Raw genomic sequence first — 17,802 nt, 5'->3', positions numbered from 1 at the left:
TGGTTTATCGCATTGGTTTATCGCATGCTACTGTGCCATACGTGCACTACCATGGGAACGAGGTTCGTTCGGCCTCTTTTTTGCATTGCCACCTTTGGGGTCTTGTGAGTTTCAGTTTGGATCATTTCAATCTTTAAATATCCCTTTTGTAAATGAGCATCATATTGTTTGGTGCGCTTTAAAATAAGGTTTAAACCATGAAGACTACATTATCCGTATTATTTTCCAATAAATGTTGTATTTAATGCATTTAAAATTAAGGGTTATAGTGACCATCCAATAAACTTGTGTCCCGTCATAAGCACACGTACAATCAGCATATAGGCCTAATGAGATATCCTTCTTGTAGTTGTAAAACTACGCCTTTTGTACATGCCTGTATAATGTAAACATAATTAGAGTGACTTGTTAATATGAAAATATGGTTTACCAAACCATAGACACAATTGATAGATTAAGCCTTAAGGAAATGCCCAAATGCAGTACATGTAAAAACTAAAGTAAAGACAAGTTTGGTAAAGCAACATGCATGACATGCCAAAGCCTAGGAATCTTTATCATGTTGATAAAAATTTTATAAAGACTGAATAGGCATAACGTTATAGTGGAATCTGGTCACCAGAAATTAGAATTAGAACTAATGAAAGCAGTTACTGCAGTGGTGTCATGCTCTCGTGCATGCTGCATGCAACTTCGCAAGTCAAAGACGAGGCGTGAGTGCATTTTGGTATTCCTGTTCATGCTGTTGGTCGAAGGAGTAGGAGTGCATGCGTACTACCTGAGCACGACTCATGTGAGCCTGGTGCCACCGCCCACCGCAGAAAATGGCTGCTGCCGGATTTGTACACAAAACTAGATGCCAGTCTTTGACTTTGTCTTTCTTGATTGTGTACATTGCAAACAAATTAAAATTAGACATTCGAATGATTTGATGGGCATATCATCTGGTCATGATGGTAAATTGTGAAGTCATGAAATTTTATATTTTCCCCTTTCTTTCCTGTTGATTTTAGGGCACCATGAAGCGCAATCCGTTTGTGTCGTCCTCTCGGCGGAAGAGCCGTAAGCGTCATTTCAATGCGCCCTCGCACATCCGTCGTAAGTTGATGAGCTCACCGCTGTCTAAGGACCTGAGGACCAAGCACAATGTCCGCAGCATGCCCATCCGCAAAGATGACGAGGTTCAGGTTGGTAGCAGTCTGAAATTTGGGACTCTCATTCGGTATTGAGAGCCCCAAAACTTTTTGAAAACAAGCAAGACAAAAAAAATAAACTGGTAAGCAAAACAACCAGTCTAAAACTTCTTCAGTACAGCATAAATAAAACATGTCAAAAGCTGCATCAGGTACCAAGTCACTAGTCTATTTCTTAGGTTGTACATTCTCTCCAAAGTAATGCCAAGATACTTGTACTACCCAATTCAATTGTCCATTTTGTGTCTAGTCTAAGGCTTTCAATTTATCGCCAAAGTTCGGTCCCAATATAAACCTGATCTTGAAGACTTTCAGTAGTCTTGGTGCATTCAATGTACAGGTGTTTGAATATTCCTTTGGAAATGTGCTGCACAAGGGCTAATGTGTGTTTTTTTAAAAACTCTCCTGAATCAGGTCTCTCGAGGTCACTACAAAGGTCAGCAGGTCGGCAAGGTCGTGCAGGTGTACAGGAAGAAGTTTGTGATCTACATTGAGAGGATCCAGAGGGAGAAAGCCAACGGAGCCCAGGTGTTTGTTGGCATTCACCCTAGCAAGGTACGTACTTAATTCCAACCCTGCCAGACACAACACAGTGCATCAGGTGTAAAAGTCTGTGGGATCTTGCTGCATGGAGCCATCAACACCAGTACATGAAAGGCCAATGCTGAGACTATGAGAGCTGGTCGCAGTGAACAATGTTAATGTCCTGTGGCACGGCATGTGGTATTGACCAGAGACTGTGAGGCGGTTTGGTCTCTGGATTTTGGACTTGTTGATTTTTTTTTCATTGGGCAAGATTCTTACTTTAACCCTCATATGCAAACATACATTCTGTGCTTAGTAGTCCTTTCAGTCAAAATCAATCAAGTGACTGTTTTCAACAGTTAGGAATTCCCAGCCTACATAAAGCAGGATTGACTGGCTGGGACTGTTTAAGTAACTTGATACAGCTATGCTTTGACTCACAGTGAGTGATAAAACAGCTGATGCCACAACTTGCCTGCTTTGTCTGTTGACCCAGTTTGACTAGCCATACTAGCCACAGTGCTTGCTTGACATATGATCTGACTGCTGATGACTAGCCTTTGTTAAAAGTATAGCAGGGGAAGTGGAAGTGACTTTTGACTGTGACTGTTTAAATAGCAGGAGGGTTAATAATGGATACAAATGATCAAAGCAATGATTATGCTTTGAGCAGCCAATGTTATGGTTGTGCTAAATTTCATTTAGCAAAGATTTACTGTACATCTGCTTACTAATAATTTCATGCTAACAGGGCTAGCGCAGAGTTTTTTTCTGTGCAAGACAACAAATTTCAGCATGGGAAGATTTTCAGTGGTTAGCTGAAAAGTGTTCTTTTCTGCGGCAGAAATGTACTGCTATAAACTGCAAAGTGTTTTTCAAGGCATAGCCATTCTTATGCCTGTGGAGATTTGTGTGGATGGTCTTTGCTGTGCTTACTGCATGTAGTATATTTGAAATTGATAACAGATGTGTAAGTAGAAAATTGTTCCCCTAGCAGCACAACAAAATGGGGGGGGGGGGGGGGGCATTTGTTCGAGTTTGCTAGGCTCGGGGCGCTCAAGGGTTAGGTAGTTAATTTTGTTGCCTGTATTTTGTTACTGTTTTTCAGGTCGTGATCGTCAAACTGAAGATGGACAAGGATCGCAAGCGACTGTTGGAGCGCAAGGCCGCGTCCCGCTCCCAGCGAGACAAGGGCAAGGGCAAGCACACCGAGGAATCAGTTGCCATGGCAACAGACTAAAGCACCAACCAATCACGTGGTTTCAATAACTAAAGGGGGGCGTGGCTAGATTCTTGTACATTAACAGCTCTCATGTCAAAAGGTTTATCAATAACACCAAACGGAACAGGAGTGAAGTAAATTCTGTGTGTTGATTGTGTCTGTTTATTTCATTGTGGTTCATTTCTTCATGCAATTCATTTCTTGAATACAAAAAAAACATGTGTAAATACATAATTTGCAATTTATTTGGATAATTGTGAAGTGCTCTGGCAAAATGAGACGGAACTGGACACGGGCCGCAGTGGAGAAAAATGCAAAATGCCGAATGGGGTAGTTTTTTTTCAACTTTCAGATATATTGATATTTGTAATCTTTGATGTCTACCGTAATTTCCTGCGGATAAGACGCGTCTTATCTGACTTTCTAGACCACAAAAACATCGCTGCGCCTTATCTACAGGTGCGCCTTATCTGGTGTCGCTTGAGTTCAAAGTGACGGTCTTTGTGTGAAGAATTCTTTCAATGCCGCAATCAATAATGCGGTCAACCAAGGCTCAACTCTCCAGACATTGTGACCGTATTTTCATTCCAACAATGCCGCGATGTGTTGATCCCCCATGATCGTGCTTTCATTCCAACAATGCCGCAATGCGTTGATCCCCCTTAGTGCTTTCTTATGCGGCGGTGCGCCTTATCTGTTGGCGTTTGAATTTTTTTTGGGTGATTTTAGGGACCTGCGCCTTATCCGCCGCGCACCTTATCCGCAGGAAATTACGGTACTACCTATAGTTTAAAGAAATACTATACAAATTGTGGGAAAAATAGTGTTTTCATGGAAAAACAATTGGCATCTTTCATTTTCATGACTACAAAACTCAAAACTGTAAAGGCCTTTTTCTCAGTAATTCACTTTTTGGACGTGTCGATAAGGAGAAATTGATATCTTTCCCAATACCTGCAAACCCTAAATTTGACCTCTGTCTAGTCTCATTTTGCAGGAACGCCTCGCATTTTCATAGTTATCCAAGGTTGTTTGACATAAATATACAATTTATGAAAAACGCTTTCAAAGTCTTAAGGATTTTAGCCTTTCCTTTAAAAAGCACTTTACATAATTTCATAATGGAAAATCAAAACATTCACTTCAAGGATTTTTTTCACCCATAAAATTAAATTAACAACATCCATACTTTGATTTATTGACCTTTAAACATGAAAACAATTGGTTTAAATAGTAATTTTTTACACCAAATTTCAAGCCACATTTTATTATCTACAAGAGGTAAAGCTTGACATTAACACAATTCTGCCCCCCTCCTCAAAAAAAATTAAGAAATGCTCAAAATCTCAAAAATTCTGAATAACATAAAAGCAAAGTACATAACTGAAAATTACTGAAACGATAATCCAAAGCTGGAAACAATTTATTGAATTTTTAAAAATATGTCACCTCATGGAAAATTGAATAGACACTTGCATAGATTGGAAGCAAAGAAACTTTTGAAGGTTAAAATTTAATTTTGTGCAATTAACACATACATGTACGGAATATATTTCAGTCATTAGAAATGGTTCAATATAGATGTTAAAATTTCAAATCTTTTAGAAATAAGCATCTAAACGATTGTCTTGTTAAAAAAATAAGTATCGACAATTTTATTTCTATGTATCTGATAAATCACAAGAATGAAATCTAAAAATAGATCTACTAATGAATGTAAATTACAATAGTCGTTAAACATGGTTCAAAAACTGCACATGATAGCATGTATCAAAGTGGAAAGATTGCGGGTAACACCATGTGGAAAGTAATCTCTTCTTGGAAGCAGGCATGCAACTTTTCCTCGGATCAGCTGATTTCCTCTTTTTTTACTTCCCATGTGTGCCATTGAAAATAGAAAAACACTGTACAAAGTCTGGAAAAAATTTGAATTTCCTCTTTTTTTGTGATTTCCCAGTTGCATGCCTGTGGAAGAAATGTGGTTCTGAAAAAAAAAACACTGGTTGGTTGAGTGTAGAGCTCGACGTTTCAGACAGTGTGTTCTGTCCGTCCTTGGGAGGGTGAGGAAACAGAAAGTATACATAATTCCCAAAGTCCATTAGTACAACATTCTTGGCAGCATATTGATTCATCAAATACACAAAGGCGAAGAAAATTTCTTCTGTCCTATCACAGCGACGATTGCGCCACCACAAAACTGACAAAGGTCTGACATGCGTATGATGCACAGGGCTAAATCATGCAGACACTTGCATGTCGTGATCACGATGACGTTTATTTCTTCTTGCCTTGTCTCTTCAGATCTTTGCTGGCAACTTGGGCTGCATTCCGCCCTGGTGCACCCATCACACCCCCGCCTACAGAGTACAATAAAACAACGTTCAATGGTCTAGAATGGTAACGTGTCAAATTTGTAAATATGGAAATTACATACTTCACTCAAATATCGCTTTATTTACAGCCATATCATATTTTTTTTTCATACATTAGCATTCAGTGTGCCTAATACTGTGCCAGTGTCATTTAAGCATTATAAGCAAAATGCTTATGCAAAGTTTGCATTAATTTTTATGGCCAAAAAAAAATGAGAACAAGATACATGCAAGACAGCACTTTGAATCACGGCGTTCCAGAAACAGTTACTATTAGTGCCGGAAACATGCACTGAGATTTTGCCATGAAGCTTGGTTTTTATAAATACTGAATACCGCAGTTCAAGGGTTTTTGAGGACAAAAGAATGTTTATCTCGGTCTGGCCGGGATTCGAACCCATCACCAGTCGAAGTGTGACCTCCAAATATGGGTTACAATTTACCAACAAGTACGGCCACCGATTTTTTCCTTTCAAAATGTCTGCTTTCCCTTTAGGAAATTGCAAAATTCTGTTTCAAACATAAATGGGCCAGAAAACCAGTTTCCCACTTCATCAAGTGTGTAGGGTAGTGGATGTTCACAGAAAACAACAGGTTGAAAAAAAAAAATAAATAAAAGTTCATTTCAGAGGTAAATTGTATCGATTCTATTCCATTTTGAAGTGCAGTGTAAAATCAATGACTTTAAACCTGACAGAGACAGAACAGACAGAAGAGTTTTTTTTAATTTTGTGATAAGCATTTTTACCTGGGTGAGCACCGCTACCGCAAAGATACAGCCCTGCGATCGGGGACCGATAACTTGCAGACATCACAGGCCGAGCAAAGTAAAGCTGATCCAATGACATCGCACCATGAAAGATATTCTGCGAGCAAAGTGGGGAAACCAAAAGCAAAAATAAAAAGGGACAGCCATTATTTTTGAAAGGCACCGATTAAGAGTACCTGGGTGGGCTCCACTTCCGCAAAGGTACAACCCCTGCACTGGGGACCTGTACGTTGAGGAAAGCACGGGCCGTGCAAAGTAAATCTGTGCTGTGAAAGACATTCTGAAGGAAAAAGGTCAAAAATATGCTTAATCCTAACCTTCCCAAATCCTCTTTGCAAAATGGAGGATTTTTTTCAGGATTTAGGCTATATGGCAAAGATATGTTGCTGATTTTGGAGGATGCACTGTGTTAAGGTCTTGGGCCGTACCTAATTGTGTTTATGCTCAGCCGTGCATAAATTTAGGCCTAGATTATACTTGAAATCCTCCACACTTCTCAAGGATGTCACTGGCTCTGCCTCAACATATTGACAGCGATTGCTGGAGGATTTTGCAGGATTGAGGCAGTGGTCACCCCTCCAAGGACCACATTCAAGAAATAACAAAGTTAGGGTTAACGACTGAGGCCACCCTGACTGTAGATATTCATTACACCTATCTTTACCAATTACAAGAAATCAGGCATTTCAAGTTGTAAAAAAAAATGGTATTAGAAATAAGTACCAAATAATCACATATTTTTCAGATATTCACATATTTTTCAGATAATCAGATACTTAAAGCCAAACAGGGGTTCAAGGCATGGCACATGTACATCATTATTACCCCTGCTCATCGATCCAATGAAAACATTCCAAAGACCATCTCAGCTCCCTGGGGAGTCCACAGCTTGATGCTGCAACAGACTAAACCAAACACACAACCACCTCTGCCATGACGGGTACCCATTTTAAAATTTACTCCTGATTGGGGAGAAGGAATTACGACACAGTGTCTTGCCCAAGGACACACGCATCACAACACCTCGGGCTGGACTCGAACCCACGATGCGCAGAACTACCCACAAGATTTGGAGTTCATTGCACCAAACCACCAGCTTTCAAAGCTGTTGGATTTTCCTGGTTTAAAACACCTGTTCCCTTGCCGACACAACGAATGAAATTACGGCCGGACATCAGATGTTTACTTGCCATATCCAAACTAATTTTGTACTGCTAATGTAAATGACAAATCATGATTGAGCTAGGCAATTTTTGTTCAAGTATTTTTTTTGGGTCTATTTTCACCCTCCGCCTACCTCCATTGTTTTCAAATTCATGTCTCTAACCAACTAATCATATTTGACATCACACTTACCCCTCCTGTCAGCCCGAATATCTTTTCCAGCTCCGGCGGTGGTAGTATGTCCCTACCAATAACACTAGACTTAAAGCCAGGGCAGTAGTCTTCAATACAGTTAAAGACTGAGTGAAAAAAATGACAAAAATAAATCAAACCTCCCAAGTAAACAAATTAATTGATTTGAGCTGCATTTGATTTCTAGTCCAATATAAAAATGTAAATTTGTCAAATTGGTTCGTGCCCAATAACTTTATACAGTATAACTTATACAAGTATTGTTAATTCAGTACAGTCAAAGCTTGTGAAAAAAAATCCAAGATCGTCCACAGACTTGCTCAGATGGGACTCGAACCCACGACCTCCTGCTTACTTGTCAAAGTCAAGGTGAAAAGTAACCAACTTACGTTGAAAAACCACCCCAGTTATCGGAAAATTGAATTAAAGTATATTCGTAAATTTCACGCAACAGCCCCCTCAATCGCTAAAGGAAATCATTCTCACCCTTGTCAGCGTATTCGTTCTTTGCCTCCTCATCCCATTCCTTCCCATCGGCAAGATGGTACGGGGTGTACTGCGTGAACAGCGACAGGACGTGGCACCCCTCCGGCGCAATGGTACGGTCCAGGGAGGATGGTATACACATCTCGATCATTGGTCGGTCCGCGATGTGGCCAGTCTGGCATGGTTGGTAGGCCTCGTTAAGTAGCTCCGTCGACTCGCAGTTCAGGTGTATAGTGCAGGTGTGGTGGGGGCCGGGTTGCTGCGTTTGCCCAGTGGGGCTGGCCTTAAAATCTGGTAGTCTATCCACGGCAACTGGAAGTGAATAGATCAGTAATTCACAATTTGCAAGTAGTAAGATCAAGCAACCCAAACAGAATTTGGCGTCTGACAAGCACATACTTTAGTACTTATTTTCTGTTGAATGGACTTATAGTTGTTTCAAATGACCACGACAGTCGATCTTTCGAACGTAGTCACCCCTAAATGGAAATTTTGTTTTTGCAAGTGACAATCGTCACTTGCACCAAGTCTAGTTGCCTATTTGAGACAGCCTGCCAACATTGGCTTAATCAATGGTTGCAATAACCTTGGGCGTCACAATGCACAGCAAGTAGTAAAGACCAAGAAGTTTCATGATAATGTTTTGGCCATCATTCGACTAGAGATGTTCACACATTGCTTTTAGTGCCTTGAGGTCACTAACATCAGGCATTGATCACTAGGTTGACTAACGGTCAATTGGACTTGTTCGATTCTGAAATTTAGACTGCATGGAACATTGATTGTCTTTTGTGTTTTACTTTTTAGTAAAATTACCGTTGATTTTGGTGACAGGGGAAGTGTAATCGATGGCCTGGACCTCCTCAATGAATTCCTTGGGTAGAGCCTCCCGAGGGGTCAAGTTGAGGTAGGTGATTCTGGCCGTAGCGTTGGACAGCACCATCTTACTGCGTACTTCAGTCCCGTCCTCTAAGACAACTCCACAGGCCCTCTGGTCTGAATCCAAGAGCACTGTACTCACAGGCTGAATTTGTTTTTGCATAATTAATGTAAAATATTAATTACGAAAAGCTCATGATAAAACATGGAAACTATCAATTATCCAGGACTGCGCGGTAACCCATGGTCATAATGTTATGTTTTTGGTATCAAAAGATGCAAAGGTATCACAGAAAAAATTGAGGAGCCCCCCCCCCTTTTTTTTAAAGATAAACAGGAGCAACTTTGGCAGAAGATTTTGGAACCACTCCAGGGTCGAGTCTTTTGGGTCGACTCGAGTCGCTCCTAATACTTACTAGTTTGGCGTGACTTTGAAATTCCAGTTTGAAATGGGTGTTAGTTTTCTGTTACCTTGTCGGTCAAGATGGTAGCTCCATGGGCCTCGGCAGCATTGGCAATACTCCTGGAGACTGCTCCCATGCCCCCCTCAGCGTAACCCCAGGCCCCCTTGATGCCTTCTGCTTCGCCCATCACATGATGGATCAAGACGTACCTAAGGGGAAACATGGAAAACTAAGATTTAACTTCCTATTCATCAATTGGATAACTTCTCCAAAGCTGGCACGATGAAGCACTCTTCTAATTTCTCAACGAAGAGAATGGTTCTGAAAAGAACCAGAGGTATAAACTCTCTCCTGAAGACGGTCAGAGCATACTGACCGGAACGTCGAGTTTATACCTCTGGTTCTTTTCAGAACCATTCTCTTAGTTGAGCAATTATTCACACATGGTGTTTCCGCAAACCTTTCATTATTTAGTATCTCCACCATGCAAAGCCTCAAATCTTACTGAAGCACTCTTCAAGTTTCTTCCCTTGTACTGATTACTGTGGAACTCCTTGCAAAGGTCTTGCTTACCCCGTCTCAAACGGGGAACTTACGGAGAAATTTGTCGGCCCTTTAAAGTCATGCCCGGTAATGAGAACTGCTTTCTTTGCTTGACTGGAAGGCACTTTGATTTGTATAGCCCCTTTAATACTAACCCACTTCCTGGAGTCTTTGGTGTTACATTGGCACCGATCACAGAGTCTGTAGCTAGGGTTGCTTTCAAGGGTTCCGATTCAAACCATCGATCAAGAATCTAAGACACGGCAAGGAAAGCCAAACAATTACCATTAATTCTAACTGTGCCATGTAGTAATGGACTATTACATGCACATTAATGAGCTATGGGGCCTCTAATGCACATCTATGCCCCCAAGGACTGTGAGTGACGAGGGAAATATGTTACCTATTTCCCGTGTCACTCAATGAGTGACATGTGAAATAGGTCAAGGGAAATAGGACCCTCTTGTGGTCCTAGAGGTGCAATAGTGACTGGTGATGCCAGTAAACAATGTTCTATAATACACCATACTCCATGAAATAATTTTAAAATGTTGACATTTTCTAGTTGGTCGCTGAAAATGGCAAAGGGGGCAAGAAACTATTTAGACACTAAGGTATGCTGTGCATTTTAATTATCAGTGGCTATGCCACTATGCAGAATTTAAGAACATTTGGGTACTCCAAGAAAACATTTCAAAATAAAAACAAAACAAAAACAAAAACGGAACAAAAAACAGGGGAACAACCTGTAATTGTAAAGCCTATCCCTGGCAATTAATCTACAACAATATGAAGTTGTGTAATTTTTCATAACAACTTACCTTGTCCATTGGAGCAGTCAAGAGCTCATAAAACTGTGGGAGGTTTTTCCCCAAAGCCTTTCCTGCAAAAATTGTCAAGAAAACGGAATTGAGTCATTAAACACTGAGTAGACATCTTTTCTTATCCTTAGCTTTATATTTTACCACAATTTTTTGGCACACTTACGGAATGAAAATTGCCATGTTCCACGGCAACCGTCAACAACTGTTTACTACAGCAAACTTTTCAAGCAGTCAACTCCCGTGAAAGCCTGGTCAACACTCAAGTCCTTAATTATCAAACATAACTAGAATGCCTACTAACAAGCTACAACTTCATGTCAAGTACCGTAAGTTTCTTTGCACTTGCAAGGCACATGTAAATATATGTCTTACCATGGGCTTTTACCTTGTTCCATTGAACCAGAAATTAAAAAACCTAAAACTGAAACTTAACCTAAAACTGAAACTTAATCTCAATTCACGATACTAAATGTCAGGGATACAAATTAAGTTGAGCAAGACTATGTAACAGCGAAGAATGCCACCCAGAAATGAGATTTCTGGCACAACCACATGGCACGTGTGGCTTCCACGCCTCTTGTGCAGGAAACGTGATGATGATGATGATGAAGAATGTGGCTTGACCCGACCTTGTTATCCTAATGACTTGACTCCACTTGAGTCAGAGCCTTAGAAAAAAATCTGCTAAACTCAAGTCGCTTCTTTCGAATTACTTGACTCGATCATCTCAAGTCACAGAATTCAATGACATGAAACTTATTACAAGCTGTACCTGTTTGTAGCATTGCCTTGAGCCCAGGCCACATGTCCATGCGATCGCTCATGGTACCGTCACCTAGTGTAGACAGCTCTACAGGCGGGGCATCTAAGAGTGGTCCTAGGGCCTGAGCGATTTCGGTCATCTGATGCTCATACTCAAAATATCTCTAAAAACAATAGTATGTCATGTGATAACAACTTTGTCACAGAGTCTGTCTCTTGATTGGACGAGAGCATATCACATGGAATTGCACCCCCTGAAGATCAATAGACCGAACATTTAGGCCCCGCCCACTGTACACATGGCGTTAACACATGTGTCATATGCGAGTGCACACATGTCAGACATTTGTGCACGCATGTAGGACAATCATGGCTGTGATTGGTCAGAACAACATGGGACGTGGCTTACTGGATCAGTTGGTACCATTAGCATCCAGAGGTTTGTTACGTCTATGTGCTTGTGTTTTGTATATTTTCTCACAACATAAAGAAGAAGTTTGAAAAAATGTGGCAGAATTTAAATTAATTTCAATTTAATATACAAATTCATGGGCATTGGTGTTTGCAGCATTACAAACTATGTGAAATATCACAATCCAAAGTTTTCAGGATTTTGTACTCACTTCAGAACGCGAACTTCTCTGTTATTTCTGCGTATGCCAAGGGTGGACTGTTTATCCCTAAGATCTGGTACACGGTACCCTGTGGAGACATGGGCGTTTTGACGTGTTTATGTGCAGTTGGACAACTGTACTTAAATTGGCTAAATTCGTATAAATCTCCTTACTTCACATCAATCTCCAGCAATTTTTTCAAAAGTCAGAAATTTGTGGATATGCAGAAGACTCTCTTCCCATTGCCTTGTCACTGATACACCCACCTTTGCGTCTCTTTCCGAGAACTGGGCAATCTGCTCGTAGGTTTTCTTCTGATCGCAAGACAAGAGGAGTGATCGAGGCTTGCCGTTGGGCCCCGGGTCCTCCAGCAGAGGTGTGTAGGCGTAGGAATCTCGGATGTGAACCTTTAGTCCGTGCTTCTACAATTTCAAAAAAAAGAAGAGAAACTGTGACTATATTCTCTACCAAATTAGTCTTCAGGTCAATTGTGCACAGTAACGGGATTCTGAGCAGGTAAAAAAATATATAAACGTGCTGGTTTCAATGGGACAGCTTACGCTACATGTGTGAGTAATGGCAGATAGAATGATAAATCACTGTACTTAAAACCAGAGTGGTGTTTTTTTTATCAAAATATAACGCAATAAATCTACATTTGGACAAAACAATGCATGGGTGGTTATGACATTATGGAGCTCAGATGTGACGTCCCTTGTAAATCTTTCAATAATTAACATAAATTTACACAACACTTCATGGTTTTTCTCCCCTATGCAAATGCTTTCTACACAATATCCTGACCACCTTTCGGTGTGTTGGCAAATTGTCATCGTTCCCCCCCCCCCCCCCCCTGAAATTAGTCTGGTGACGCCTATGGTCGGGTCACTATTTTTGAAAGAACGGACTGACCTTCAGCTCCAGATCTTTGTAAATATCAGGTCGCAGCAGACTAAGGACGTAGGAACATCGGGAAAACTTGAAACCTGTATAAGGACACATTAATTACAAAAATTGTTTTGAATGTCGGAATGGAAATAGTTGATGAAGAGCTTGAATATCTTGTGCTGAATAAAGATGCAAAATCAACGAAGGCCATTATCGACAAAGCAGTGAGGCTACTAAAAACGAGCTACTAAATATTTACGAGGTGTAGTAAAACAAATACAGCATGTTTTTTTCTGGAAAATAGTTGGAATTACTGGTCCCTCAGTGTCGGTCAGCTCGACTACCTCCCGACGCAAAATAAGCTCTCAAAAATGGTCACAAAGTGGCATCTATTGTTCACATACATGGATTCCACAGTCTCTTTAAGAATTGTTGTCCAAGATTTGTTGGATCATCCAAGATTATTCATACTACATGTAGGTATTGTTTCTAAATAATACAACGATGTCTCGCTTTAAGTCACTAAAATTAAGAATCTGAATCAAACCTGGTACTATCTCTTCAGTGACTGCAGCACCTCCTATGATGTGCCTTCTCTCTAAGACAAGGGTCTTGAGCCCTGCTTTCTGAAGGTAGGCTGCCTGGTAATAAAATGAATTGTTCACAATGTGATACAATTTTTGAAGCAAAATTTACTGCCTTTAAGAGACCAATCCGTTAAGCTACAACAAATGATATCCGACATGCGTGCACAAATGTATGACATGCGTGTACATGTATAGAAGGCTAAAAATATAAAATGCTAAAATGTTTCAATAACTGCAAATCATTAACGCATCTTTTCAGAACATTTGTCTGGGCAGTATGTTCACCAAGTATTCCTGTCTGTGTGTTCCTCCCATGCTCTTTTGAGTATTTTTAAAGCCCCTTTCAAGCAGTTTAGTTTAAACATTCGTGTATTCAGTTACATATCGCATCCTCTGTTAATTTTTTTTTTTTTAATATTCTGAATCCAACTCACGGCAGTTAGTCCATTGTGTCCAGCACCGATGATGACAGCATCATATTCTTGTGTGAGAGCGTCTTGTCCTACGGACCTACATCTTTGGCTCGACTTTGAAAAGCATCTGGAAGTCACATGATAGCTGCAACCAATCAGAGGCTTGACTTGCCCCCGCTGATGGAAGGCCGCACGCACTGCGTTAATCATGTCCGCATCTGTGCCGAGACAAAATAATAAAAAAATGAATTTTACATTGAAAACCCAACGAGTTATTGATACTAACTGCACGTGATAAGCCAATATATTGTTATAAAAAAATACCCCTTCGTCATTACCTTCCTCCCCACCTTCTATTTTTGGTTTAGCCTGCCCCTCTCATCCATCACACCCCTGAGCTGAGTGTGTATCAGTCCAGCCAGGCATGCAGCATTTGCATAATTCTATTGTTAGCCCCATGTGCATCGAATCGGAACTAGCCATATGTGCTTCAGTAGGCCTACTACCCAGTGCTGTGCTAGGGATAGGTCGTCTGTGGAGGGCTGTGCAGGTTTTGTCTGGGCGTGGCAAGGAAAGGCCTTGATGTAATGACCACGTAAGTTGTAGTGCATGACAACTTTTAAATCCCCCCTCGGTTGGGAGTAGAGTTATGGTGCTTTTACCATAAGCTACCCCACTCACTGTGACCATCACCGAGCCCCACCCTTTGTCATTTCTCATATTTAATTGTTTCCTTACAATTATTTTACAACAAATTCCTTTATTCAGTACTTTAATTGGAGAACTTAAATCATAGCCCTAAGTTGCCCCTAAAATTAGAAGTAATTAGTAACATGTAGTACAAATAAGCAGAAGAATTCGATTTCTAAATATATTAATTTACTTGAAGTCTAAACATCTTCTCTCTACCAAGTTATTTGTTTGTCTCGCTGTGGCACCTGACCACACTACAATATCGTCATGCCCCCTACCATAGTACCCTTTGATTTATTCTCCTCGGGCTCTAGCACCTTGCCGGAGCATTTCACGAGATGTTTTTGTTCACATCTTTCAAAGTAATGGAGGGAGTCTACTTTTGCTGTACTAGTCTAGGATTAGTCCCTTAAGTTAAATGTGACTGAAATACTGGACTACCTCCGTATTATCACTCAGTCACACTAGCTAAGGCCTGTGCATGGATAGTCCCATTGCTAGAGGAACAGAAAATAAGTTTAAGATTGAAATTAGTTTGTCAACTGAAAATCACCCCAGCTATATTGCGACTTCTAATAAGTATTTTTAAAAAAAGAAAATGTTGAATTCCGTACCTTCAGAGATTCTAGTTATCCAGTAATCATGGTATTTTGGGGAAGAATTTTGATGGTTTCCAAAAAGCATGGCGTCTCTGATAATTACCAGACTGTTCCCCCCCCCCCTAGCTGGAGTTACCCAGCCCTGATTTTTATCATTGGGTTGTCTAATAGACAACCCAATGATAAAACTCAGGGCTGGGTAACTCCAGCTACCCCCCCCCCCCCCCTAAAATAGTCACAAGGCTAATGGTTGGAAATGGGTCAACTCGTACCCGAGTTAACTCGTACCCGAGTCAACTCGTACCCCAAAATTGACACCCAAGTCAAGTCGTACCCGAGTTAGGTCGTACCCGAGTCAAGTCGTACCCCAGTCAACTCGTACCCGAGTCAAGTCGTACCCGAGTTGACTCGTACCCGAGTCAACTCGTACCCGCAGCTCAAAATAGTTGCCTATTTTCGAAAAGAAAATCAGTGAAACGAACGGAAGATCGGAGGGATATGGCCGGTTGTCCGTGCACGGTGACATCGTTTGTGCCGAGCTTGTGCGCGCACTCGCTGGTCAACGTGGTCGTACCGTGCACAGTGACATCGTTTTTGCCGGGCCCGTGCGCGCACTCGCCGGTCCATGTGTTTGTCCGTGCACGGTGACATCGTTTTTGCCGGGCCTGTGCGCGCACTCATCGGTCAACGTGGTCGCACCGTGCACGGTGACATCGTTTTTGCCGAGCCTGTGCGCGCACTCATCGGCCAAAGTATGCATGCTTTTATCAATTTATTTTATTTTTATATTACAGATGATCCTGTGGTTTTCCGATGAACCATTTTCTGATGCTCAAATCGATCGATCGGATGGTCTGTCACACAGTTCATGATGAATCGAATCATGTCAAGTTTCGAGGACGAAACCCGATTAGCTCAGTTTTGTTTAAGATAATAAAACTTTCTCTTGCACTTGAATTACAATTTGCTAATGTCAAACAATCTTTCACACCCAAGGATCAACTAACAAATTGGTCCCCTAAAACTTATAGAAAGAGCATCTCTGAATGAAACGAGCCACCATTTTCCTTTATCGTGTTTACTTCCTTGATGCCTCAAATGTAAACAAATAATTAAAAATCCTACATTTCTGTTACCAAAATAATATTCTAGTTGAACTTATCGCAGAAACTTTATTTAAGCTGCACAAGATTTTTGTTTTACGACATTTACCGAACTAATTGTACAAAAAATTACCAACATATTAAAGAATCATTATAAATTAAATAACAATGTCCGTGTGACTCTTTTAAGTTTCCTGTAATATATTTTCTCTTCAGATTTGTACTTTCAGGGCCCCCAATCTTCCCAAAGAGATTTGTGCCACGTGCAGTTTTTATTCAATAAATGATGCCAAAAATGGAGTGAGTGAACGTTGAAAAATATTACTTTTACATTACAAAATTCTTTTTTTAATAGCAGCTTTCTTTAAAAAAAAAAAGGTCTTAAATACTAAATTTGTAAAAAGAAAACTATGCCCTTAAAACACGTTCGACCAACAAAAACAAGACGTAGCAGTTCGCACAGTCACTCCGCAATCTCAGTGATCCAGGGTCTCTGAAAACAGAAAGAAAAAAACATCATTACTAAGAGAAAATACTACACAAATTTTAAAATAACATATCTGATGATCTGGATGAAAAGTGAAATTTACCGTTTATCAGCGAGGGCTCCGTCGACTCGCGAGTACCACACTGATGCCGTTTTGAAAATGTTCTCCGCGCGGTACCCGTCCGTTCGCGATGAAGCCCTTGCCGATGAACGGTACATTTTTCCTTTTCATCCAGATTGTGAGCAACATTTTATACCACCGCCTTCAACTAATCCTTGAACTTTATTTGTATTTCTGGCGGCGTATTAACTACTATTTCTCAGTCGCCGTTTTTTGAGGGTAAAATCGGAAGTTTTGTTAACCATCCATCCGTACTTCCAAACTAAAAAAGGAGGGGAGTACGAGTTGACCTGAGTGCGAGTTAACCCGGGTACGAGTTGACTCGGGTACGAGTTGACTCGGGTACGAGTTGACTCGGGTACGAGGTGACTCGGGTACGAGGTGACTCGGGTACGAGGTGACTCGGGTACGAGTTGACTCGGGTACGAGTTGACTCGGGTACGAGTTGACTCGGGTACGAGTTGACCCAAAATCTAATGGTTCATGGAACCAGACTCATCCACTGAACGTGTGTCAACTTTGGCAAAGTGCACCGTGGCTGTTGCCTGTCATTCAGTAATTCTTGGAGCTCTCTGAATGCTGAAGTGAGGCGCACCTGAGGAAGCTATTCCTTCCCAGCTCCATGAGTGATTAACCTATAGTTCCGAACGAGTCGAAGTCCAAGGCAAGCCCAGCATGCCCAGGCAGGCTTTCCCCCAGAGTAACTCCTCGGATCTTGAAACTGAAGTCAAGTCAATCAATGTGGTTAGTTCAAATATTACAGAAGTTTAACTTACCGTGTGACTGCTTCCAAATGTCAAAGAATCTCTAACTTCCAGTTCCAAGAAACGAACTGACAGGACTAGGCTGACGACAGGCCGATTTCCCTCTCCGGTCGATCCGGCGCGCGCTATCGATATCTTTTTCTTATCTGCATCTCGTCAAGGTAAACTACTTCATTTGTACTTACATAACTTAACCTC

General features: G+C 41.0%; 2 protein-coding genes across 3 annotated transcripts; one reads left to right on the top strand and one right to left on the bottom strand.

Annotated features, from left to right (window-relative positions):
• The first annotated feature begins 1 nt into the window (after nucleotide 1).
• On the top strand, nucleotides 2-3,079 carry LOC119739996 (60S ribosomal protein L26-like). Its single transcript, XM_038215176.1, has 4 exons — nucleotides 2-104; nucleotides 1,014-1,187; nucleotides 1,608-1,748; nucleotides 2,827-3,079. The coding sequence occupies exons 2-4, from the start codon at nucleotides 1,020-1,022 to the stop codon at nucleotides 2,956-2,958; spliced, it is 441 nt and encodes a 146-aa protein (XP_038071104.1). The 5' UTR covers nucleotides 2-104; nucleotides 1,014-1,019; the 3' UTR covers nucleotides 2,959-3,079.
• Nucleotides 3,080-4,108: 1,029 nt separating this feature from the next.
• On the bottom strand, nucleotides 4,109-17,768 carry LOC119739993 (pyridine nucleotide-disulfide oxidoreductase domain-containing protein 2-like). 2 transcript variants are annotated; one of them, XM_038215169.1, is made up of 14 exons: nucleotides 17,617-17,768; nucleotides 13,859-14,055; nucleotides 13,385-13,478; nucleotides 12,862-12,935; nucleotides 12,216-12,371; nucleotides 11,346-11,499; nucleotides 10,571-10,632; nucleotides 9,905-10,002; nucleotides 9,274-9,415; nucleotides 8,740-8,947; nucleotides 7,924-8,235; nucleotides 7,438-7,544; nucleotides 6,061-6,178; nucleotides 4,109-5,297 (listed from the first exon to the last, which is right to left on the bottom strand). In XM_038215169.1, exons 2-14 carry the CDS (start codon nucleotides 14,045-14,047, stop codon nucleotides 5,215-5,217), a joined length of 1,797 nt encoding a protein of 598 aa, XP_038071097.1. In that variant the 5' UTR covers nucleotides 14,048-14,055; nucleotides 17,617-17,768; the 3' UTR covers nucleotides 4,109-5,214. The 2 variants fall into 2 exon arrangements, with proteins under 2 accessions (XP_038071097.1, XP_038071098.1); XM_038215170.1 differs by lacking the exon at nucleotides 17,617-17,768 and adding an exon at nucleotides 14,176-14,261.
• Nucleotides 17,769-17,802: the final 34 nt, after the last annotated feature.

This window comes from Patiria miniata, unplaced genomic scaffold (assembly GCF_015706575.1).
Source record: "Patiria miniata isolate m_02_andy unplaced genomic scaffold, ASM1570657v1 HiC_scaffold_4, whole genome shotgun sequence".
NCBI classification, from domain to species: domain Eukaryota; kingdom Metazoa; phylum Echinodermata; class Asteroidea; order Valvatida; family Asterinidae; genus Patiria; species Patiria miniata.
Note: the sequence above shows the minus strand (reverse complement) of the source record. Positions and strands in the feature narration are given on the sequence as shown.

Excerpts from the sequence above, each read along its gene's own strand:
- LOC119739996 (XM_038215176.1), top strand. The coding sequence starts at position 1,020 with ATGAAGCGCAATCCGTTTGTGTCGTCCTCTCGGCGGAAGAGCCGTAAG. Across the intron at positions 1,188-1,607 it reads GCAAAGATGACGAGGTTCAG|GTCTCTCGAGGTCACTACAA; the intron begins GTTGGTAGCAGT and ends CTCCTGAATCAG. Across the intron at positions 1,749-2,826 it reads TTGGCATTCACCCTAGCAAG|GTCGTGATCGTCAAACTGAA; the intron begins GTACGTACTTAA and ends ACTGTTTTTCAG.
- LOC119739993 (XM_038215169.1), bottom strand. The coding sequence starts at position 14,047 with ATGATTAACGCAGTGCGTGCGGCCTTCCATCAGCGGGGGCAAGTCAAG. Across the intron at positions 12,372-12,861 it reads ACAAAGATCTGGAGCTGAAG|AAGCACGGACTAAAGGTTCA; the intron begins GTCAGTCCGTTC and ends TTGAAATTGTAG. Across the intron at positions 10,003-10,570 it reads TGACTGCTCCAATGGACAAG|ATTCTTGATCGATGGTTTGA; the intron begins GTAAGTTGTTAT and ends GCCGTGTCTTAG.